The sequence below is a fragment of the Phyllopteryx taeniolatus genome, chromosome 14 (assembly GCF_024500385.1).
Source record: "Phyllopteryx taeniolatus isolate TA_2022b chromosome 14, UOR_Ptae_1.2, whole genome shotgun sequence".
Classification (NCBI taxonomy): Eukaryota; Metazoa; Chordata; class Actinopteri; order Syngnathiformes; family Syngnathidae; genus Phyllopteryx; species Phyllopteryx taeniolatus.
This window is the reverse complement of record NC_084515.1, coordinates 18,756,549-18,781,523: the sequence shown is the minus strand read 5'-3', so window position 1 is coordinate 18,781,523 and position 24,975 is coordinate 18,756,549. Positions and strand designations below refer to the sequence as shown.

At 44.5% G+C, this 24,975-nt stretch overlaps 1 protein-coding gene across 5 annotated transcripts in view; it reads left to right on the top strand.

Moving 5' to 3' along the window:
• Positions 1 to 24,975, top strand: part of dpp6b (dipeptidyl-peptidase 6b) — an 87,993-nt gene that overhangs the window by 10,720 nt on the left and 52,298 nt on the right. For 3 of the 5 annotated variants that reach the window (XR_009791755.1, XM_061797254.1, XM_061797252.1), the window contains exon 1: positions 20,453 to 21,071. The exons of 1 other annotated variant lie outside the window; for it this stretch is intronic. Coding sequence is in view for 3 of the 4 variants with exons in the window: in XM_061797254.1 (XP_061653238.1) it covers positions 20,895 to 21,071 (177 nt within the window). In the remaining variant the exon portion in view is untranslated. Of the gene's footprint in view, positions 1 to 7,421; positions 7,638 to 20,452; positions 21,072 to 24,975 lie in introns of those variants that run through there. One more of the 5 variants, XM_061797256.1, reaches the window with a different exon arrangement.

The following is a 24,975-nucleotide window of genomic DNA, read 5'->3' as shown; positions in this document are numbered from 1 at the left end:
TCATTTTTTAAATAATTGAACACTTGTCTTAATAATGTTGATGTTAGAAACCTGAAAACTTGACGTTATTCAATAGACGCTTCTTTCCCCCACTCGGGAGTAAAAGTGTCAGGTCAATAGGTGCCTGTTACTGCCGTTATTGCTACTGCTACGCCACCATGCAGTTGTTGAGGTGAAGTTAGTTTTAGAAATTCGCTGTTCTGGTCGTCTTCGCGATGAAAACAACTCAACAACACAAGCCAAAGGCAGGCATGCTAAATTAATAATCATATTTATTTGCTAATGATATTAAAATAATAATAATAGCTAACTAATACAACTAACTATTATTATTATTATTATTATTATTATGCATTTGTACAAATAAAGGCCTTCCCCACCTAAATAAACACTTTACAGTTGTAATGATTTTAAGCAAAGGCAAATAAAAGTAATAGTTATTCTATTTACGTTATTTGCGAGAACAACAATTGTGATCATAATGCAGCAAAGTTTCAAAACATTTGCTAAAATGTATATTTCAGTGACCTATGACGGGTTCAAGCGAGAGGATGAAAATAAGTCATGTGATCCAGGTCCATTAGGGAGGTGCCTGAATTCTCGTGGCTGGTCAAGGGATCGCCTCAAAGTTTGATGAGCTAGACAAAGGTCAAAATTCCCACTGACCCCCACTGAGGTCATCTGAGATGTAGAAATGTGCAAATATTATCGTCGCAGAAATTCCCAATGTGTCCAAGTTATGCATTAAACGGGATTATGCACACCTTCAAATATAAGCAACATTCCAAACGGAACACCTGCTTTAATCTTCAGCAGTAAGGCTATTAAGCTACAAATTGCGCAAGTAGGGTGTCGAGAGAAAACAACATTTAGCTGGAGGCATATGCAGCACCTCAAGCTACTGAGTTGGAGGAAATGTCTCCCTTGAACCATCTGTCATTTGGTATTTTTTTTTACTACTACACTTACTGGACACTCCATTTGGTGCACATTCATATTGTAACAAGTTGTATGCCAAATTCTGCCCTTGCAAAATGAGTCACACTCATGTGTTGAAAGGAGGTATTCATTTCATCATTCTTTTGCTTATACTTTGCAGTGTAAAACGACACTGCGTGATACTGAGATGTGTTTTTAGTTCTACTGTGGAAACTACAATTACGATCAGTAGTAAACATAGGTAAGGACCAGAGTCAATCAAACCGGAGTTTTAAAGAGATGTTTGTTTTCATTTAAACAGTTTCCTAGTCTTTTAATAACATGCCCGGATATGCTTTAATAACCAAAGCATCAAGGATTAGAATTAGATAGACTTAGAAAAACATTTTTTGAGAGGCCGGCCCTGTCTCATGCAAGTGAGACGGCAAAACCTCATTGCAGAGCAGCTGGCTCATAGACACAAATTTTGAATTTCAATTTGGCCGACATTTTTACAACCCCAATTCCAATGGAGTTGGGACGTTGAATAAAAACAGAATACAATGATTTGCAAATCATGGTCAACCTATATTTCATTGAATACACTACAAAGACAAGATATTTCATGTTCAAACTGATAAATAGTAAATAGTCATAACATGTTCCAAAAAAGCTGGGACAGGTGGCAAAAAAGACGGAGGAAGTTGAGGAATGCTCATCAAACACCTGCTTGGAACATCCCACAGGTGAACAGGCTCATTGGGAACAGGTGGGCGCCATGATTGGGAATAAAAGGAGCGAAAAAAACCAATTATTCTTTGCTAAAAACAATAAGGTTTATCAGTTTGAACATTAAATATAGGTTGAACATGATTTGCAAATCATTGTAATCTGTTTTTATTTATGTTTAACACAACGTCCCAACCCCATTGGAATTGGGGTTGTAAAACGTTTTTGTTGATTTCCCACTTGATGGGTGGGCAGGCACTCAAGAGACCCAACTATTTGTATACAAGCTATTACAAAGTCAATTTCCAATAATGTGTCTGCTTTTATAGTACGAAAAATGTAGGTTACAAAATATATATATATATTTTTGAGTCTTATTTTTATTTATATAAAATGCTGCCATGAGATTGACCCAGTTTTTAGGTCTTGACGCTATATCATCATATTTATGAAATCTAATGATAGGTCTTAGTCGTCTAGAAGCCACGTATTGTTGGAGATAACGCTCCCTTACCATAAAGTTTACTTCACAGACTTTCAAAAGAAGTTTATCTAACGTAGTTCACCCAGGCGAGACAAAATAGTTTTCCAAACTTAAGGAATCATCATAAATCACGTGCCATAAATCGTTGCCGTCGCCAAGCCAATCAATCAGCCGCAGCGTCGTCTGTGGCTGAGAGCGTTTGTGAAAATACTGTACAATGAAAATACGCAGTCTCCCTCCATTTAGCATGATGAATAGTTATACTGTCCTTGTCAAAATAACAAAGCATACGGAGACAAAAGACTCAGAGGATGAATAGTTAGATTTTTTTTCAGCTAGTATATGCAGACCTGTGTGCGTGTGTGTGTGAAGGGTATTTCTGTCATCATGAGAAACCTTCCGTGCCTTTTCCCCCATGATTCAGCCATGTGTATTGCATATTATGCTTGCAAGTTGATGCATGAAGGTGGCGCTTGGTCCCCCTTGCTTGGATACAGGTGAGAGTTCAGTGGTTAGGGTTAAATGAGCGGACAGTTAGGGTTGCCATGGTAAGAAATTACTTTCAAAGACACTTAGGCTGGCAGATGGAGCAGTCCAACCGTGCGCTCACATTAAAGCAAATTACTCTTGGCAGTGTAGTACAAAAAGTTCATACGTATGTCAGCATTTTTATGTATGGTGGTGCTTTTGTGTGTTTGTTGACAAATTTGATAATAAACAGACGAACCAGGAATGTTACTGACAAGGAGCTCGTTTTTGAAGCGTGAAGCAGGATTTTGGTATTCACAGTACAACTCTGAAAGACGTTCATGCCGGATGCAGATATGCACTGCACACTTTTGGCCCTGAGCAAGATAAGCGGTAGAAAATGAAAGAAGAAATATCACTATCACTGTCACTGAACTGAACTGAATGTGTCATCCCAAATACATTTGTAAACACATCCAATGTGAACATGTTCCAAATAAAACTGACCTGTGCACAGTGTACAGAGAAAATGTATTCCGTTTTTATCGATGTTTAACACAACGTCCCAACTTCATTGGAATTGGGGTTGTCATTGAGATATCAATCCGGAGGTTTTTAACGTAATGCACCAAATTCTTACATGTGGTGCAACACTCACATTTTGTAATAACTTATGGAATATGTAAAAACATATCACAAAATGTGGCAAAGGATATAACATATTCTGTTGAGGAATTTGATTTCAAAATGTGGCGTGACTACCTATTAAAACTTGACGTAATGCTGTGGTGCGAGAATGCCCAACATTGCAATGATTCAACGCAAAAGCGCCTCAAGGTTGTTTGTCTCATTTTGTAAAGTATGCACATGTGACTATGGATGGTACATACATCAACCCTCGCTGTCATTCCTATCCCGCATCTGGCTTTATGGTTTTTCTATTGCCCGTTACATTGAGTTTGTCTTTTTTTCTTTTGGTGTCTGGCACTCCAAAGTGACTTTTAGCAAATCATGTCAGGGAGCCATCCAATGGCCTGCGTTCCCGCAGGCAGGCAGCTGTGTGTAGTAATCCCTGGCAAAGTGAGAGTGGAAGAAGAGAAAACGAATGCTAAGGAAAGTGTCCATATTTATTTGGCCACATAGTATTTAAGCGGAGTCGCTTTTAAACGTGTGAGTCCTTTCACCATTTGTCATGCTGGTCATTATCTGCAGCGACCGAAAGGCAAAAGGTTATGTTCTGATCCAGTAAGGCAGAACACGTACCGGTAATCGAGCCGAATTAAAATGTTTCCCCGGTTGGAATTTAAACTGATAAATTACAATATGATTGTGTGTCTCTGAAAGATTATCTTGAGTATCCTGTGGTGTGTTGAGAGTTATTGTTTTTCCTGCTCAGAAAATGCTCAGGGTCAGCAATCGTAAATGTTAAACCTCTTCGATCGCTACGATCCCAAATCCCAACATCTGCGTCATGACGTCAAGTCAGACAGGTGTGTTTGGAATGGTTTCGTGCCTTTGTACTTGGTATTGTCATGCAAAGGACATCTGGGAGAGGAATTGGAAATTTAGCAGGAAGTCCATTATTGATCCTTTATTTTGCTGTACGATGGAGGAGGGATAAATGAGCCCTATGCAAATCCAACAATATAATTTTCAGTCTGACTGTACAACTTTGAATGTACCAACCTATGACTTCAGTGTTTTCTGATTCTATTTTTCCAAACATGAATGCCGTCAACAGATATAAAACCTTGGCCCTTGTGCATGTGCAAAGGCACATGCAGTATAGTGTGACATTCGCGGAGCTGATCCAGCGCCATCTGAAGAACATGCCTTTTTACGTTTGTAATGTTGAGCTTGCTAAAGTCTTCTAGGCTGGATTTACACTGCATACGTTTCAAGTGAAATTTAAACGACAGTGAAAGCATAGGCAATTCAATATGCTGTAAGAGGCTTAGCCATCATGAAATACTTGGAGCAAAATAATTCCCAGCAGCAGTCTAACGTGGAGGTTAGCCTCAAATCATGAGGAAGAAATCATCAGCTCAGGCCAACGAAACATTAAGCAAGAGTTCCTCTTTGTGCTATGGTTCACTTCTGCCTTGACGCTTGTGGAGTTGCTTCTGTGCAATTGGAGCATCTGTGCATGCGTGCTGTTTCATGTCGGTGTAATGTAAACACGGTCACGTGGCATATTGTATGCATAACTTGAAAAGATGTATCACTTGGAAAGTATACATGAAAATAGACAGTCGAAACTGTCAGATACATGTAAGACATCGAATCGGAATTGGCCACTTGGACCTGCAGTGTGAATCCAGTCATGCGGCTTCTGTGCGAAAGCAGAAAGACTGAAACCATGAGATGCACGAGAACAACTTCCTAAAACACCCTCAGGACTGGTTTTCTTCATCGTCCCCCACAGAGTCTCATCCGGCCAGCTTCCTTGGCGCAGGTTCACAGTCTTCACTAACTTTTGTAGTCTGTAGTAACATTTTCTCTACTTGAGCCTTCCTACCATAATGTTACTGTATAACAAGTGGACCGGTAATTGGCCTCATGTGGCTGCAGAGCCTCTCGCTCACTCGTCCGTAGACACCGGCAGCGAGCTTGGCTGCTGTCCATGGTGCTGCCGGTGGCATCGGGAAGGCGGAATGCTTTCATGCTGATCGGTCTTGTGCCATACACAAAACTTCTGTGGACTTTATGATCTCTCGTGCATTGGTTTGCCCTGTCGAACGCACAAAGAAGTCCATTTGTATTGCAACGTGAACAACCGTTCGGATGCAAGCTCAGTCCAGCACACAAATAAATGTTTTCTTTTTCATCTTTACTATTTGCATTGAGTGGGTGGAGAACTATGTTGCCAACGCTCTGCGCAATGGGGGCTCATCATACCGAAATATTATTTCTGCGGGTACACACAGTACTACTAAAGGAAATCCTCTAACGAACCGACTAAGTCAATGAGCCATGAATTATTTCTTTTTTCAATATTTATTTCAAAATGTATTTCATTCTTTCATTCTTTCAATATTTCATTATATCAGTATTTATTTCATCATTTGACTATATAGCTGTTTAATTTTGGCACTCCTGTCCCCCAAGTGCATCATGAAACGATCGTATCTGTCATTTGATTCCCTCCCATCAAACTCAGTGGGCGGGACTGGCCCTGATCCAGTCCCAATCAAATGACTGGATGACACATCAAATTATTTCATGTTGCACTGGGCAACTGGAGTCCAAAAATTGAATAAATAAATAGTGAAATCATTAAAAATATACTGACATAAATAAAACCAACATTGAAATAAATAAATATATTTAAGAAGTAGATACATAAAAATGTAAAAACATGTTGAAATAAATTAATACATTTGAAATAATTGAATAATAATAAAACATATTAAATAAATCATACTTTATGACACATTTAATTATGTATTTAATTATTGATTCATTTATTTAATTCCGTCCCTCCACACAGTATATTAGCGTCACCATCCTGTTTCTTAGGTGCAGTACTCCTACACTATGTCATGTGAAGGAAAGCCCCTGATGCACAAAAACAGATTTCCCTTTTTTGACCGTCTGGCAAGCACAAAAAGAATTATGTTGTTGGACAATTCATGTTCATGTTTTTAGAATGTGGCGGAAAGCTGCAATACTCGAAGAAAACCCGCGCAAGCACCGAGCGAACAGGCAAAATCCACACAAGAGTCGAAATTCGAACCCAGAACCTGTCAACTGTGAGGCAGGTCTGCTAACCGCTATTCGCCATGCTACCCACACGATAATATAAATGAAGACAATTTTAGTTGCATCCTTTTTTTCCCCCCCAGTTCTCCACAGACTACAAGCGGGTTTGTCATAGCTGGACTTTAATCATGGAACACATGCAAATATAATTGCAGAGCTGCTTAAATGATCGCAATATCAATATTTTTAGCAGAAGAAAACTTTGTCCCAGTTCCTCTCTCTAATTCTCGACAGCAGTAATACAAAAAGTCCCTCCTCTCCCATCATTAGCATTTGCTGCGCTTGGCTTCTTTGCTCCCTGTGGTTCCGCGACTGCATCCGCATCTTACCGTCCGTGTGTGTACCCCTCCTCATTATGGCCATAGAGAACATGGCCCAGTCCCACTGCGGAGCCGGCGAGGGGACGCGGTTTCACCTTCGATCGCCACAAAGATTGAAATGAGAACCGAAGACTGGGTGCGCACATCTCGTATCGCCAATCAGGCCAAGTTTGAGCCTTTTCGGTCCATTGCGATCAAGGTCAGCAATGGCCTGATTATTGGATGCTCGATTATCCTGTGGTGGATGTTCAAAGTGATTTTTCCTAAATGTTAAACCTGTTGAACAATGACAATTGCAAATCCTTGTGTGTCTTCTTCTTCTCCTTCGCCTTCTTCTTCTTCTACTGCTGCTGCTGCTGCCGCCGTTGCTACGCTGTACTTAGCATTACTGCTGACAGTGTGAAAAAAGGCAAAGATACTCCCGCCGCACAAACACAGACAAGCACTATGCACTTGCTAAGCAGAAACACTATGGTGCTGGGACAAAATGGCGGACGAGGCACGGGCGTCGTAAAGTCGAAACGTCGTAGGTCGAAGTGCGTCGTAACTCGAGGACTTCCTGTATAAAGCTCCAGAGGACAATAATGACTAATTCCCCCCATCTAACTTGATGGAGGCAGTCAGTAGCAGTTATGCAAAAAAAAAAAAAAAAGACAAAAAAAAGAGAGAGGGAGGGAGGGAGGGAAAGGGACTGCAACACTTTGATTTCCACCATTCGGCGGAAGCGAGTGCTACAGGTGGGCAGCATTTCATCTCATCCCATTGCTGCATGCGCTTGAAGAGAGGAAAGCGCGTGCACGCCCCGGGGGCTTTTGCTTCGTGCACGCGCGCACTGCGCGTGCACAGACCGCGCAGGGAGAAGTTGCGTTCAGTTGTTCCGTTGCAGACTCCGCGGGAAGATGAACTCGTCAGCAGGTGCGGGCAACTACCGTCGGGCGTCCATCACGGGGGAAAAGGTAATGTCACGTGCTGACGCAATCGTGAAGGCGAAAGCACGCGAGTGCGAGGTGACGTCAACGTCTCTCGCTGCGCTCATATTGTGCTTATGTTATCTTAATAGTCCCTATTAACAGATCAGGTTACTAGTTTCCTTGGCTCGAAGTTTTTTTCTAAATATTGATTTAAAAAAAAAAAAAAATTCTTCACAGTGGAAGCACTCAAAGTACTCTTATGACTTTCTTAATAGTTGCAACACATTGTGACAGAGGAAAAATAAGAAGATGAGAAGTGTGTTGTCGGTTAGCACGACTGCCTCACAGTCAAGAGGTTCTGGGTTTGAATCTCTGCCGAGGCCCTCCTGTGTGTAGTTCGCATACATCCGTGCTATTCAAATTCAATGTGTTGTCAGAATTATATAGACTAGGCGGCACGGTGAAACAGTGGTTAGCGCATCTGCCTCACAGTTCGGAGGATGCCGGTTTGAATCCCGTGCGGCGTTCGATTGTTCCCCCCGCGCTTGCGTGGGGTTTTTTCCAAAGACATTCTTCTTGGGTTCATTGTCGACCCAAAGTTGTGAATGCTTATTTGTCGATGTGTGCCCTGAGACTGGCAGGCAACCCGTCCGAGGTGTACCCCGTACCCGGCCTCCCGCACAAAAGTCAGCTGGGGTCCAAAAACGATGGGCCATTGCGCTGAAATGCCAAATAAAGAAAACGAGGAATTGCATCACAACATAATGCCATCGACATCAGCGCTTAGCGGTATTTGACATTTATTTACAGTTTTGCCTTCTTTCATCGAGTTGCACCTAATGTTGTGCTGTGCGCGTCTGCAAGATTGCGCAATGTCTATTTCAGCCCAACGGGAAAAATACGAGCTAAATTCTTTTCTTTCATGTTGTCACGGCCCAGCGATAGCACTCCCACTATGCCGTTTCCGAGAAAGAAAGATCCAAAGTGAAATTGAATTACACAGACAGACGCGTCAATTGTTGCGTTGAGGAAAGGGAGACAAGAAAATGTGTCGGCGCATGAAACGCTTTTCTTTGTCGCAGGCGAGGAAGTTAAATCTTCGTCTGCCGTCAGAGGGCTCGCCGGCCCACAAATTGCTTTGAGTTCAGGCCTCCAAGTTATCCTGGCTATCAATATTTGTTCCCCGTCCATCTTCTATTGCGCTCATCCTCATTTCGGACTCCCGGTCCTGGTCTGAGCATCCAACAAAACTCTACTCTGCAGCTCTACTTACCTTTTGGATTTGACATGATAGTGAGGTGGTTGTACCCAGTAGGCATGTGCATGATTCTGCATGATTGCGTTTCAGACGGTGTCGCCCGGCTGGGCAGGCACTCCACAGGTCCGACTGTTTGTATACAAGCAGATAAGCCATTTCTGCAATATATCCCCAGTCATGTTTAGAGAACGTCTTCTGTCATGAAGGACACTTGCAGCGATTGGCTGACTGGCCAGGTGCACCCATGCATTGTGTTAGTTTGCCCTCTGCTGGAGGCTTAAAAACAAATTGTGATGAGTCCAATGTGACACTGCTCCCACAATGTCTTGCTCCTGAGCTTTTCAAGTTGGCCTATTCGAGTTGAATCAAATCTACAGACTAACAAAACAACAAGGAATTGGCGCTGGTGGCCTCTTGTCCTTCTCCGAGGACAGAAATGGACATTTGGAGGGCCACAACGTGACAGCAAGGCTATTGGATGACCAGCTGCAATGTTCCAGGATTTGTTGCTTTTCTAAGCTGTTGCCGCCTTCGCTGTGTTTTTGATGTGTTCGGAATCAGAATCGGAATCATCTTTATTTGCCAATTATGTCCAAAAAACACACAAGGAATTTGTCTCCGGTAGTTGGAGCCGCTCTAGTACGACAACAGACGGTCAATTGACAGAGAACACTTTGGAGACATAACGACATTGACAAAAACGGTCACTGAGCAATAAAGGGTTGCTAGTTATCTGGTAATGCTGGTAGAATTTTCTTTCTTTTTTTGGACAATTGTGCAAAAAGATGCGGAGTCCTCTAGCACTTAGAGCAGCTCGAAAGACTAATATTGCAATAGTGCAATGACCATTGTGACCAAGGGCGCTGAGACTTCAAGGAGTGTATGCAGTTGAAAGTGAGGAGTAGCGATGTCGATTGTGCAAATGTTGCAGATACTCCTCGGTCAGTGTGCAAATGGAGCAGATGCTACTCTGGCATGAGTGGCCAGTATTGGTCAACAACAGATCCGCTTCCTCCCTCCATGCAAAAACGTGCATGAACTCTAAATTGTCTTTAGATGTGAATGGTTGTTTGCCTATACATGTCTGTTAATTGGCTGGCGACCAGTCCGGGATGCCCAACACCCACAAGATTTGGGTATGTGTCACTTAACAGAAGCTAAAGCTGGTAACACCGTTTGCCCAAGCTAATCTGTGCTAACACTGCAGTTCTGCTTACCTTTTGGCTTTGATTTGCAAATTATCCGATTGTGTCATCCCAATTTTGGCAAAATTCCGAAGGGCTCGTTCACAGACACATGTTCAACAATAATATTGACTTGGTTATTAAATTTGGGATGGGCAGGCTGGCGGGCAGGCACTCCGGCGACTATTTTACTATTTGTAAACAAGCTTTCAAAAGGTCACTTTTGAAGGTAACCAAAAAGTCCAAACGAACAGACAAACTTCCCCTGACACAATCTGTATGCAACAAGGGGCATGGAAGAAAAGTCTTTCAAATACATTCTGTATTCTTGCAGCGAGCCGTGTGTTTTTCGCCATCCAGCCATTGAATCGCCTGCTTAAAACGTTTGTATTGCTGCTCGCCGCTGTCATTAGCGCCTGCAAAATGACTTTCAATTTCCCGATGTGTGCGCACACACACGCACACACGCACTACAGGCACAGCTTGATAGCATCTGTTTATTCTAGCCAATGGCCGTACTTAGAATGATAATGTCGTGGCGCACAATAGCACATTGTTCAATGAAATGAAATTTGGAGACGAGCGAGGTGAGCCCGCCGCACAACCGGAGAGCAGTCATTTGTCTGCGCTAACGGCCTCCGAAGAGGCGTCTGCTATAGATGAGGAGCGAGTTTGCGCACCTCCCGGCCGCCCGCGAGCAGCACCTCCGTCTCCGCATCGTGTCGCCGAGCTTGCCCCTGCGATGGCAGGCTCGGTCGATGTCCGGCACCTGTGACAGGTGAGCCGCGGTGAACACTCCTGCAGATAAAACCACATATCTCATTACTGCTTATTATTACTGTGACAGCATTTGTTCTCGGCCACGCTCATTCCACCTTGAGCTCAAAGCGGAGCTGCTGCGGGTGGCTGAGGAGCATAGTAAGTGCACTGGAGGGAACTTCGGCCTCCTCAGGGGAGGAGTGCTGCTTCGGGGCCGTTGCGCCATTTAGGCAGGGAGCTGCGCTGCGGTCTGAAGGACGAGCTCATAGCCGCAAGAAGGGCACATAAAGGTTTTAGCGGCATCAGGGGGGACAGAAAGTGGAGTTTTACAGTGGAACTAATGCACATGCCTGCAATACCCTTCCCACGATGCTCATGCTCATGTATTGATATTAAGCTCATGCACTGCTCCGATTCTGTTTCTTGATGCCCCCAAAAATCATGGCTCCATGAGCTTCTCAATGGTAAACTTTGAATGATTCGCTCGATTTTGGGTTGTTATAGGTGCAGCTCAACACATGAGAATATTGTGGACAACTTCATTTATTTCAATTCAAAAAGTGAAACTCTTTTATGATATAGATGATATAACCTCGTACAGTGAAGCATTTCATGATATCCATCCATCCAGCGCACCCCACCGTTCTGGAGCCTTAGTCAGCAGACTGTGGCCGTGAGGCGGCGGTTGAGCTTCCAGCTAATGAAAATCCCAAATTCACCATCTCAAGAAAATAGAACACGACATTAAAAAAAAAAAAAAAAAAAAAAAAAAAAAATATATATATATATATATATATATATATATATATTTGTTTTGTTTTTTTTTGTTATAGAAATTATGTAGGAATTGACCTGAAAAGTGTGTTTGATGAATCTGTATAATGAGTTTCACTTTTTGAATTGAACTCGTCAATAAATGACTGTTTACAAATGCCAAAGGATGCCAAAGGCTCAGTTGTGCCTTTTCTTGTGCCACGTAAACATCACCGGCTCCTTACAGAACCCCCCAATGGACAAAATACACCAGAAAGTTTTCTCTTGAGCACCAAAAAGTTTGCACAAGAAACCTTCTGGTGCCCACAAGAAATCTGTTTTGGTTTTAATCCCCCCCCCCATGTTCCTTTAGGGGTCTGTAACTCCGTGCATCACACGTTTCATTTGTTTTGCTCTAAATTAGCACTCAGTGTCGCTCCCAAAAAACTGAAAACTGCTTGTGATAGTGTTAATAAGCAGCCTTAAGCCAGGCACGTGCATGCATGGACTCCAAATGGTGTTCAAGTACCTGCCCTTTTGCCATTGATTTAACAAAAAAAAAAAAAAAGTGCCCTTTTTGCTGCAGCCAATTTTTCTTTCTGCATACAGCAATATTAAAAAAACAAAAAAATGAAAATGAAAATGAAAATGACCCTCTCTGTCATCAATTCTACCCAAAGTGTTATGATAACTGATGGGCATTTATTTGAGTTCTTGGGAGAATTATACATATGCTCCCGCTTGGCGCCCAGCCCCGCTTCTTCTCCTCCTCCTCCTTTTTTGTAAGATAAGGCTTCTGTCTTGATGTCTAGTTCTTGGTAATGCCACCGCCATATTTTCTCTGTGATGAATGTCCTCGTTTTGTTCCTGGTACATCTGATGCTTTGGATTTTATTTGATTTTTTTGTCCCCTTCTTCTGACTCGTATCTTTGAATAATAAGATCCCTATGATGCTGCAGAAACTTTCTGCTGATCATGGCTTGGGTTTCAAGATGGACTACAAAATTGTCAGGAAAAGCCTACTAAATATTACTAATAATACTAATATTACAAAATGTTTACTGTAGTTGGTTGTTTAACTCCACACTTGATAGGGCGGCAGGCACTCCAGAAAACCAACTCTTTGTGTACAAGCATAGAAAAAGTCATTTCCATCGTGTGTCCCCTCTAATATGTTCGTTCAAGTAATTCTTCCATGTCATTGATTTATGTTAGCTCGACAACAGCTTTTTGTTTTTGCATTCTGCAAAATCAGCAGAAAAGTGACAAATGGAGGAAATTAGAATATGAGCAAGCAGAGCATCGCCGCACGCGGAAGTAAATGTAATAAGTAGTGAAATTCAAGCCTCATTGTGCATCGTTAATTTCCCATCAGGCTGAAACAGCATAAAATGCAACAGTGACCTTTTGTACTCATTACACTCACGGTGACATACCGTGAGCTATCAGCGCTCGTAATCGTGGAAGTATATGTCAGGGTGGTAAATGTGACAAAAATGTATTATTCGGGGTGGGGGGGGGGGGTTTGTTTAAAGTGTCACAGCACTAAATCAGCTTGTTAACTGTACTGGCTGTAGCTACAAGCGCTATGTCTGGTTTAACTCAAAGGGCTTTATTATTCCCCTCTTCAGTCACTGTAAAGCAATTACTCTTTGCGATAGAACCTTATCTCCTGTGGCGCACATGCAAATATGAACTTTATTTCACCCTTTATACCGTGACCTGGGGCGACACGGGACGACTTGACAAACACAGCTTTATTCTACGCAGCGAAGCCATTATAGAATAGTTTTAATAGTCTTGTTTTACCAGCCAGGAATATATTTTAAAAGTGCAGCTGCAGTTGGTAGGTTGTGCAAATCAAAACTTGTGAAATACGACTGGACGCCCGGCAGCCATTAGCTATGACGGACTGCTCTACGGGCGACGGAATTGAGCAGATTCATGAGTCACGCTCCTCACACACGGCCGTTTAAATATGATTATTTATGCCGGGCCATCAAATCTCAAACCTATTACTACCACAAGGGTGAAAATAAATTCAATACAGTTGCCTGCTCAACTTTATATTTGTATTTTTTCACTCCCCAAAAAATATGCACTCACTGGCTACTATGATGAAGTCAGGGACGAATGAAGGGTCATATTCGTCCGTGTGCTACGAAACAGTAAATATCATACATCCAGTGTAGACAGCATGTTGTCATGAAAATCAAAACAATATTTTCAGACTTTTTTTTGCCACGTTTCCCTCGCTGCAGACGATAGGTTCCCCCCAAAAATCTGCAAAGAGGTGAATTTGTAAATGCCGACCCGCAAATACAGTACGCAGGGGTGCGCTGTATTTTAATGTTGGCCATATGGTGGTACTTGGAGAGCCAAGTACAATTTTGACAACCGCCGTTTAAGAGACATCGGATAATCGGGCCTTTGCTAACTTGGATCGAAAGGGAGGGCCGGTGCTCAAATTCAACCCAATTATATGATTACTTTATCGAATGTCTACCTCGCTCTCGAGTGCTGCGAATTGGTGTATGTAATGTGGTGGCCGTTGAGTCAACCCGATGGCTCGTGTCAGACTGGATTGGTGCGTGTGTGTTTTATGACGTGGGTGAAATATACATTTGGGCTTAGTTACCGCCAAAGTCGACTGAATTGATCCTTTTCTTGCTCATTCGTGCGCACACACAAACACACGTACACACACACTCACACACACGCAGGCACACACAGACACACAACTATGGTCGGTAGAGCACTAAAGTATACGGAGTCATTTGTATGAAGTCTACCTGTATTTAAATACACTTTAGTATTGAACAATAGTCCAGCCAGACATGAAGTTCAAATAATTTCTTTTCATGGCCAGTTGTACTGTAGTCATTACCACATTCCTAACACTATTTGTTTTTAATCAATCTATTTTACACCTGTTTTAACATATGAATGACTATTTCTATATTGGCGTGCATTAGCTTCAGCAAAACACGTCACGTACACCTGAAGTTTGTGCCTTCAGTAATGCCGCGGCTCCCCTCAAGTGTAATCAGTCGCGACGTGCATCCGTTTGTCGTCACTTATTAATATTACAGGTGATTGACCGCGTATCAATCCACCAACAGTGCGCAGAACCCTGCGATGTGACTATTGCGCAATGAGGATGCGCAAACGATAAATTGTCTTGTAAAGCCCGAACACACACACAATCAGCTGGCGGGTGTAACCCAGGTCGGGTTTGTCCTTGTAGTCGCCCCAGCACAGGAAGTCGCCGTTCTGGGCCGATACCAGTTTAAAGCGGATGCCCTCGGGCGAGAAGCCCCCGCCCTCCGCCCCTGTTTGGGACCCCCAGGTCATCCCCTCCCGCGCTGTAGTTGCGGGAGAAGTGAAAGTAGCGTCCTCTAAGACACAAGTGTTCAGCGCTCAAGCGTTACCATGTCCGTTTTCATCGCCACCCAGCTGAAGATCGACACCAACGCCGCCTCCAGACGGGTAAGGCCCACTTTAGCATGCGGCGCACGGATTTTGGGTGCGTGTGAGCGAGGGGCTTGTGCGGTCGGGGGGATGTCTGCGGGCTGGGCATGATAGCAAACTGGCAAAAAGGAAGGAGGAATGGAGTGGTGGCTACCGATTATGCTCTCTGCAGAGCAAGATTTTCCGATTCCGTTCGCTTTCTAGCACGTCCTACGCTGCACAAAATCACTAATGCCTTATTGTCGCATGTCAGTCCGCTATTCTGCAGCTCACAACTAAATGGGGGAAAACAAGAAAAAGGTAGGAATTGTTGTGTGAGGTTATTAGGTTTAAGTATTTGAGCATGTTCTCGTTAGAACTAAATACAGAAAATAATACACTGTATTTTTTTGGTGTCGTCTGAAAATACATTTTTGGAACCTCCTGTTATATTGTGGATTTTTGATGGCTTGATTTAAAAAATATATATTATATACTGAATTTATTTGTCAACATGTGGCAGGTCACATTGATCCGTGAAAGAGAGCAATAAGCACCTTTTTTATTTTTATTTGCAATTACGTCCATCAGAAATTCATTAAGGCGGATTCTCTTATGGGAATTAAGTGTAGTTTATTTATTTCAGTTTTTTTAGTCATGTGATATTGCATGCCAAATTGACCCATCACTTTTTTTTTTCCTTCCTTCATTCATCCATCCATCTTCCATTCCGCTTATCCTCACGAGGGTCGCGGGCGTGGATACACCCTGAACTGGTCACCAGCCAATCGCAGGGCACATATCATCAAACAACCACTCGCACACACGTTCACACCTACGGGCAATTTAGCCTTCAATCAAACGACCATGCATGTTTTGGGGATGTGAACATGCAAACTTCACACATGCGGGGCCGGGATTTGAACCCCGGTCCTCAGAACTGTGAGGCACATGTGCTAACCAGTCGCTCACCTTGCTGCCTAGTTTTTTTTTTTTTAAATAGTGAAACCTTGTTTGACAAGCAATTCGAGGCAGCATGTTGGCCGACTGGTTAGCCTCACAGTTCAGAGGTCGGGAGTTCAAATCCGAGCTCCGAGTTCTCCCTGTACCTGCGTGGGGTTTCTCTGGATGACGTCACAACGGTAGTGTCCCCCTCTTCATAATCCTAACGCTTTTTATACGGAACAACCATGTGTACTCCGAAATGCGTTAGGAATTCAAAAGTTGCCTATTTTTGACAAAAATAGTTGTAATGTTACAAAAACAATTTTCTACAGGAAAAAAAAAATCAGTCTTCCAACAATAGTCACATTTTCCCAAGATAAAGTCGTAATATTGCGGTATTAAAGTCAAAGGTTAGCAAGAGGAAAGTTATCGTTGGGTCATAATATCACAAGTGAATTCCAAAAATACAACTTTATTCTCGTAATATTATGCGTTTTCATTCTGGAAAAGACACTTGTATTGTCTTTAAAAAAAAATAATAATAATGTTTTTAAAAAGCATTAGAGTCTATTTGCAAAAAATAAATACAAAATCTGCCATTTGTTGCCCAACAAAATAGGACTTTATTCATGTAATAATCGGCCTTTTCTGGTGTGCGGAACCCCGTGGGTTCGAGAAGCACTGATCTGCAAGTCGAGTTTCTAGTTTGTACCCACTTTACTGTAAGTCGTAGTATGATTATTGATTATTTGAATCATAGAAGGATAGTTACCTATCCTTCTATGATTGACTCTCTGCCTGAATGACAGCTCAAAGATGATTTATAATGCGTAATAATAATTCAGCCAACTGCACGTGTGTACACACACACACACACACACACACGGAGGCGGCAGGATGATGAGCCGTAAGTAAGGAAGCATGTTGCTGCGGTTGATTTGGCACGGCAACCTGGGAGATCATTAGTGTCCAACCAAAGTCACAGAAAATGCTTGAAAATGTAATTATGGCTGTAACTAAATCCAATCCATTTTCTTATTGAGCTGGCTGACGTTCGGAGGAAATGAGGTATTCCCGGGCCTTCGCCAAACATTTGATGGACTCATCTTGTTTCTTCCTTCCACCCAATTAATTGGTGTCACTTGGCATGTGTGAAGCAAGCTGATGGGAACAACTTATGGCATTTGCAAGCAAACACACTTGCGTGCTTGTTGTAAATGCTGCATGATATTAACGTTTGCTGTCGGCGATGCGTTGCTTAAAAAAATACAAATAAAAATGCGTGATTTGAAAGAAAAAACAGGAACGTAAAGCTCGAACCATCATAACAGTATGGAGCTGACGAGGTCTTTTACCAGCTGGCTGTTTCCAAGTATTCCAACAGAACTTGTCTTTTTGGAGTTATTCCACGTCAACCGTCGTCGAGGGAAGAGTTTTAGTGTACAACAACATCTGTGCGTCTTCGCTAAACTGAATCTTCTCATCGCTCGGGTGCAAGCGTGCCAGGAAGAAAGTAAATCATGTTGTCGCAGCGTGTCAGCAAGTTTTACTTCTGAACGTCGACACTAAGTTCATTTTGCGCTTGCCCTCAAGCGCCTGTCGTTACACCTGCCTGTCGACGAAATCATTTTGGAGGAATTTGCGTGAAAGCGTTTGACATGCAATGCATTGTGATGAGTAAACGACTGATGTCATTTTGTGACTCTGCTAAGTCATTGTAATTTTTTTCATTTTGTCATCTGCTAAAAGCTATGAACTGAAAGCAAATGATATGTCCTCCTTTTTGAATGAATGTTCAAACCTTTGCAATCAACCGTGTGCCTCACACAGCAGGTAAAGGACAGGGAGAACTGACTGGAGCATACAAAGCAAATGACAAGAAAATGATGATTTTTTTTTCTTTTTTATAAGCGGTACAGAGAGTAGACGGATGCAAAATGGCCTCCCAGACACGGTCGTCTCCTTCTGAGCATTAGTCACGCCGTCATAATAGTTGATGGTGAGTAAACACTTTTTAACTGTTAATTATAAGTGGCTCACTTCTTGCACTTGTTTGACAGTTGCTTGTCCAATATTGATGGCAAAGGTTTTGAGTTTTTATGGGGAAGATACAAAATCAGTTCTGTTTTCATCTGTATTTCAATATGATGATGGCTCACCTTATCAAATAAAAAGTAAGGCACTTTTTTTTTTTTTAAGAGTAAGTTTATTTCTGCTGACGCAGCCAGTCACCTCGACGACGCTTCCAAATGGGGAAATTCGAACAGCGGGATTCAGCGGGAGCTTCCGAGACACACGACTGTACGCTCCCAGCTCCCAAATCCCCCCCCCAGTGAAGATGACTCATTCCCAGCAAACACGTAGAGATAGTTTGAACATGTGCCGGGCAGAACGACAAAGATTCGGAGTCCTATTCCGGAGCTGCTCTGCGAGCCGTAAAATCATCTGCAATGGAGTGTGCCCGATGCGGACGCATGCGGACTCCGAATGACTTCAGTCGGGAGACACGAGATGGGAAAAGCGCAGACTTTGATCAGCTCAAAAAAACAGGAGCTTCGGTTAGTTTAAAACAGTTCCAGCAGCACGGAACCTCCCGCATTCCAAAAAAAACATGCACGTTAGGTTCCGGGAAGGCTAAATTGTCCATAGGTGAGGACGTGAGTGTAAATGGTTGTTTGTCTTCACGTGCCCTGTGATTGGCTCGCGCCCAAAGTCTGCCGGGATTGGCTGCAGCTCACCCGCGAGCCTGAGGAGATCAAGCGGTACAAAATATGGAGAAAATTGATCCAAGGTGTTTCATTATCATGTCTCATGCCTGTGAGATGTTTTCGTCCTAATACCCCAAGGATCAATAATTGTAGAGTGCTTTATACACCATATTTTTTTTTTGTCCTGCTGAAATCAACTTTCACGGCCAACCCTGTCTCATATTGCAAGTGAGACTGCCCTCATCCCGTCCCAAATACTGCTGGGCCCATGGCAGTTCAGTCTTTTGTGACCATGGCAACCGAGGGCCGAACCTGAGCGAGCTAACGAGCGGGGCTTCGCGGGCTGCCTCTCGCCGGAGTGTGTATGCGTTCTGGCCGGTGTCTGGCTGTCTCCTCTCGCGCGTCGCTCGGCGAGCTGTGGCTAGCCGGTTGCTTCTACTAGCAGAAGGGGGGGGGGGGGGGGGGGGAAGCCTCCATAAAGACAATAGCATGTTTACTCGTGGAAGCAGTACTTACTATGCTACACTGTTGCGTTGTCTCCCTGGACAAGGTACTTAACTACGTCGAATGCGGTCGGATGTTTGCTGGCGGTCGGAGCGCGGCAGCCGCGCTTCCGTCAGACTGCCCCCCGCAGGGCAGCTGTGGCTATGCGGTAGCTTACCGTCACCCGGTGTGACTAAAAGAGTCAATGGATCATTGAGGAAATTGCGAAGTGTCTTTGAGTGCTTAGAAAAAGACTATATACAGTAAGTGTAATGCATTATTATGAATGTGTGTATGTCTGATACTCCTGGAAATAAACATATTCTTTAAAGTGTATTGGAAATTCACCAGAGTAGAAACTACGTGACCAGATGATGTTTTTTTTTTTTTTTTTGTGAAGCTATCCTTTCATGCAGTGTGGCGGAGCCGCACGCCTGTTTATGACGTCTTTGTCTTTAGAATTGGTCGAGTAGCGTCACATACGCTACTCGGGTAAGCGTCAACGATTGTACGTTTACGATTACGAGGCGGCTCCTGCTTAGTGTTCGCGCGACAGCAGCTGGCGCGTCGCTCGTGCGAGGCCTTCGATACCGCGCCCGGCGCGCCGCTCGACCGGGCGCGAACACCCCTGTAGAGATAACTGAGATAAAGTGGTTGCACAAGTGCGCACACCCTCTTCAAACTGGGGATGTGGCTGTGTTCACATTCAAACTCCGTCGGCCACCATTTATGTGCATCTGATTAACTCCAGATAAAGTTGAGGTGTTCTAGTAGGCTTTTCCTGACAAGTTTTTTTGCTTCCTAGCAGAAGCCTGACACTTTTGTGTCATATTTGCATGGTACACTATTGTTTATTATTTACTGTGTATAGTTGAATGCCTTGGAAAATCTATTGATTCCCCCCCCTCCCCCCCACCCCTTCCCTGACTGATAACTTCGAACATGCGATCCCTCGGACCTGAGCTGACTAGAAAAAATGTTATTTGTAAATGTTAGTTTATTTATTTGTAATGTTTGTAACTGCGGTTGTACTTTACTGCGATGTCGAACTGCATAATGCATGAAAGCACGTTCCAGTACGATGCAATGCAGTTCTTCCCACTACAACCACCATCTTGTTAATGAATTGCTTTATGTCCGTGTCAATTCGAATGGAGCACGATGATCAGTGAAAATGCCGAATTGGCCGACGTTGCGCCTGCCAGCCTGTCTTAAAGCGGAGTGCCACGGAGAGGCACTCACGCTCCGTTGCGGGACCATCCAACCAAATAGTTGTGTCACAATTCCATCTGTAAAAAACAAAAAACAAACACCACGGATCTTGACGTCCGTGCGTAAAGAGAAGCTCGACGTGGCTGCTGCCTCATTGCATGCAGAGTGCGTGCAGCAGCCTCTGTGCGTCCTTCACTGGCTCCACGCGTGAGGACGACATCATCGTGGACCCCCACCACCACACGCACACGCACACGCACACGCACACACTTTTTTCTTGTGCTTGCGGAGAAATGGTTGATGTGACCGCAAAGTGGGCGCCTCCGCCTCCGAGCTGCTGCTGGTGACATCGCGGACGATCGTGGACGCGGGGGCAGGAGGGGCGACGGCCAACGTGGTGTGCATGCAGAGGAGGACGCGCAGCCCCTCGGACAAAGCGGAAGAGGACGCCTGTGCCAATATTGCGCACATCGGGGCTGCAGGAGTCACGCGCGCTTCTCACGCCGAGCGACAACCGACAACCGAGAACCGAGCGTGTGCCCCCGTATCATGGCTTCGTTGTACCAGAGGTTCTCCGGCAAGATCAACACCGCCAATTCCTTCCCGCAGCCACCCGAGGCCAGCCGCCTGCTCGGCGGCCAGGTGGCGGACGAGGAGCGCAGGACCCCGCCGGATGCGAGGCTGCCGGTCCAGTGCCGCAGGAAATGCGCGCGGGACGACGAGGATGTAAGACGCTGTTCTTCTCTCCCGCGCTTCTTTTGGCTCGATTGTGTTCGTTGGCCGATGATGCTCCCGTTTGCAGAGACGCTGCCGACTTTCAAGGTGCTGCGGGCGCCTTTTTCCTATCACTTGGAAAACGACAATATTTGAACAATGGGAGGTATATAATATATTCAGGCGGGCAGCGCGGCGCGCTAGTGGTTAGCATGTCCGCCTCACAGTCGAGAGCTTGTGTGTTGGAGTCTTGCCTTCATCCAAGACGCCCAAATTGCTCGTTTGCGCTCGAAGTCAGCTGGGATCGGCGCCAGCTCACCCGTGCACCTAAAATGTCGAAAATGCTGGGGAAAGGTCAAAGGTGTTCGTGTCATAACGGCGGGAAAAGTGTGGGTGTTGAACCCTTTCGCCGGGCACGGTGTGGGCGACCCTCTATGCGTGTCGGTCGGCACGTCTGCCTCACAGTCGAAGGTTCTCGGTTGGAATCTGGGCTCTGCCGTCTCGATGTTCTCCTGTGCGTTTGTGCGGCTTCTCTCCCGAGCCTGCCAATTGTCCATAGGTGTCTGTCTGTGCCCCGCTATTGGCTGGCGATCGGCCCTGTTGCCTCCCGCAGCCAAAACGAGGACCGGCGCTGTAAAATGTTTTTGCGCTTTTAATAAGCATCCTGCTGAGGTTTTATTTGGTTTTACAATCGCGATGTGTCTTGCGTGTGTGGCCCACAACTTGCATCGTGTCTATTTGTAAGACTCAGTAAGATCATACTGTTAACTTTTTATGTCTTCAGGCGACAGATGGGGGGGGGGAACGATTCTCCATTTGGCAGTTTGGCGGCAGGATTTGATGAATTTCCAACGATGTTGGAAAACACAGTCACACTGACCCGCACGTGTTGAGAGATGACTAATTCATTTGTTCCAAGTGGCCCATGAGAGCGAAGCCGTGCGTGGTTATAAATCACCATTTGTGACCTCCGATAAGATAAATGGACCCTGTAATGGTCACAAAAGCCTCACAGTGACAGTAAATGCAAATGGAAGCGCTTGCGTTGACCAAATTGCCATTTAATTATTGCACCCAAAAGTCAATTCGTTAGGTACACCTGCTAAACTAAAGCGATCGTTAAAATTACAATTCAGACTCTGCCCGACGTCAAGTTAAAGCTAACAACCGAATTCATTGCACGCCGCGGGCCACAACTGGAGGTCACGTGTCGCTGTCGGTCGCGCGCGTGGCAAATTGTTGCCGAGCGGCAAAATAAGTGCAAGGAGAATTTCGCGATTGAACGTTGGAAAGAAAATGTTGCGAACGCTACCAATCGAAAAGCTGAACGTTCCGATTTCCTCATCCCGTGACACAACGGCATTTCAATTTTCGCTTCCACGGAACTAGTCGCATCGCTGGGTTTCCGACAAACTCTGAGCAACTTGGATTCACACGTGCTGTATGTCCGAATACACACACATGCACACACTTTAGTGTTTCAAATGCTGCCCCCATGAATGGAAGTGCTTTTATTCTATATATGGGCACTCGGGGTTTTTTTTTGGAAAGAAGATGAAGCTTTCTCCTCAGCCCCCCTACCTGCACCCTTGGTTGCCATGGTAACAAAATCTGTACTCTCCATTGGCTCAGTAGTATATCGGGTGTCAAGTTGCTAACTTACGAGCTTTTTGAGAGAAGCGGCAATTGTTTTGGATTGTTAAAAAAAATGCACAATATATCCTTTGTAGCCCAACTGAAAGATGCAAATGAGTTTTCTCATCGCATCCCGCTTGCTGCGTCACCCTGCAGATCCCGATGGTTGTAGTCGCACTTTGCGAGTCCCACCTCCCGATTCTTTGGAACCGCCTTGAACCCATGTCATTCAAAAAAGAAGCCACCCAAGTCGTCGAGGTTGCGTCAAGGCCACGGAAAGAGCTCCCGATTGGGCTCGTTGTTCTCTTTTGCTGATTTGCTCCCCGAAACGGCTGCCAACGCAGATATTTCTCTGCATTATTGACGTTTGCCGCAACGATCCGCAGGCTGGAGCTGGCCGTCAACGTTGCGTCTGCTCTTTAGCTTCCCGCAGCTCGCCGCCTGTTTAACGAGGCGCGTCGTTGCGAAGGAATGCCAACAAGTGACCTCGGTGTCGGTCGTGAGCCGACGCTGTTTTGCGATGCGACCTTAACCTTGAGGTCACCTTTGCCCCCCAAATTGAGTAGTGCACTAGCGTGAAATTGCTTGAACCCACCCACCGACCCGTAAAAGCCGTGATTGCGACCCGTGTTCAAAGTTTGCTGTTGTTGTTATTGGTGGAGCTGGACCGGAACACGGAAATGGTGCAAGATTGATTTCCGTCCCCATGTTCCTCGACGTGTTTTTGGGGTCTTTGTGTGGCAGCGTTGATGAAGTGCGCTCCGCGTGCGAGCAGCGGCGTTCGGCTGCCGAGCGGCGTCGCTGAGGGGAGATCAGCGGTCGTTCTTTCCACTTTTCACTCCCTTCGCCGTGAATCAAAGCCCAGCGCGCGATTGATTATTGTGTGCGGAAAGGTGGAAGGAACACGGTGACATTTAATAGCAGGGATGCGTTTGGGATGTGGGCCACACTGACACGTTAGTCAAACGCTCGGTCCGCTTTTGGAACGCAATGTGTAACCCGGACCACGGTCCATTCCTCTCCGTATTGTTGCCGTCACAAGACCTTCATCAACTCTGCAGCGATGTTTTGGGGTTTGTTTTTTTTTTGAAGGAGAGGAGATGTGCATGTTTCCCCCCCACAACTTGAAACAGTTCCCACGTGTCTCAATCAATTGTTTTTGACATTCTTCCGTCAAAATGCACAAACGATGAAGAATTACAGCACACTTGACCTCAACTGATCATGCTCTGGTTCAAATCGCTTGGTTTTTTTCGGGGGCGGGGCCACGCTGTCTTTCGCAAATGTTGAGTACCTTTCGTTACCGTGACTACCGTGACTACCGTGACTTTTTCCTACCTACTGTTTTTCACCATTTATTTTTTTCCTGAGTTTTTGATCGTGGCGAAAACGGCACAGAGTGACACAGGCAGACACCACTAGGCCCCGCCTCTTTAAGGCACATGCGTTTACAGTACACATACACGACAATACGTACTGTATTTTTTTTCAAGCTGCGCACGAATCGGCGGTGACTCGATTGGTGATTCATCGAATCAGAATTTTCAGGCTCGAATCAGAACGAATCTTAGAATCTGATACGACCTTATTCCGACAAGAGCTGCAACTGCTGCCACGTCACACTTACTTCCAAAAAATACCAAATACTTCATGATTTTTCGCCTCGGTTTATGGCCGACGCCATTTTGATTTACTGCGCGTAGTTTTTGCGTATGTGCACAGTTGAAGTTGTTTTCACCCTTTTGCAGGTGGGTCCAGAACAATAAATACATGTCAATAAACGGCTTTTCCTTGTATAAGCGTTTGTATAACTTTTCAAGACTTTTAAGACCAATCTAGTGACGGTTAAAAAAGACAACCAGCAACAAATCTAGCGAGTTTTTGTAGACCGGTGGAAACTTTGAGACTACTTCCCGAGCAGGAAATGTTCACCTTTCCATGTCCGCACACTCTTCACACTTGATGGGTGGGCAGGTACTCTAGAGACCCAATTATTTGTATATTAGCAATTGAAAAGTAAATGTGTAAATAAAATGTTGCTGCCATCCAAGTGCAAAAATAAGTTCACAAAGTTCATTCCATTTTCTTTTTTTTTTTTTTTTTGGTCAAAGCTTTTGAGTTGCCGAAATTATACTCGCGCAAGTGCACTCTAATCCATTGTTGTCCTCTAATGCAAGAGAAATTCTTCACGATGCATAGTAGTCATCTATGGCCATGTATTGCGATCTAATTCAAAGCAGACATTTTGATACCGCTGTTGCACTGGATTATCTTTGGCGTG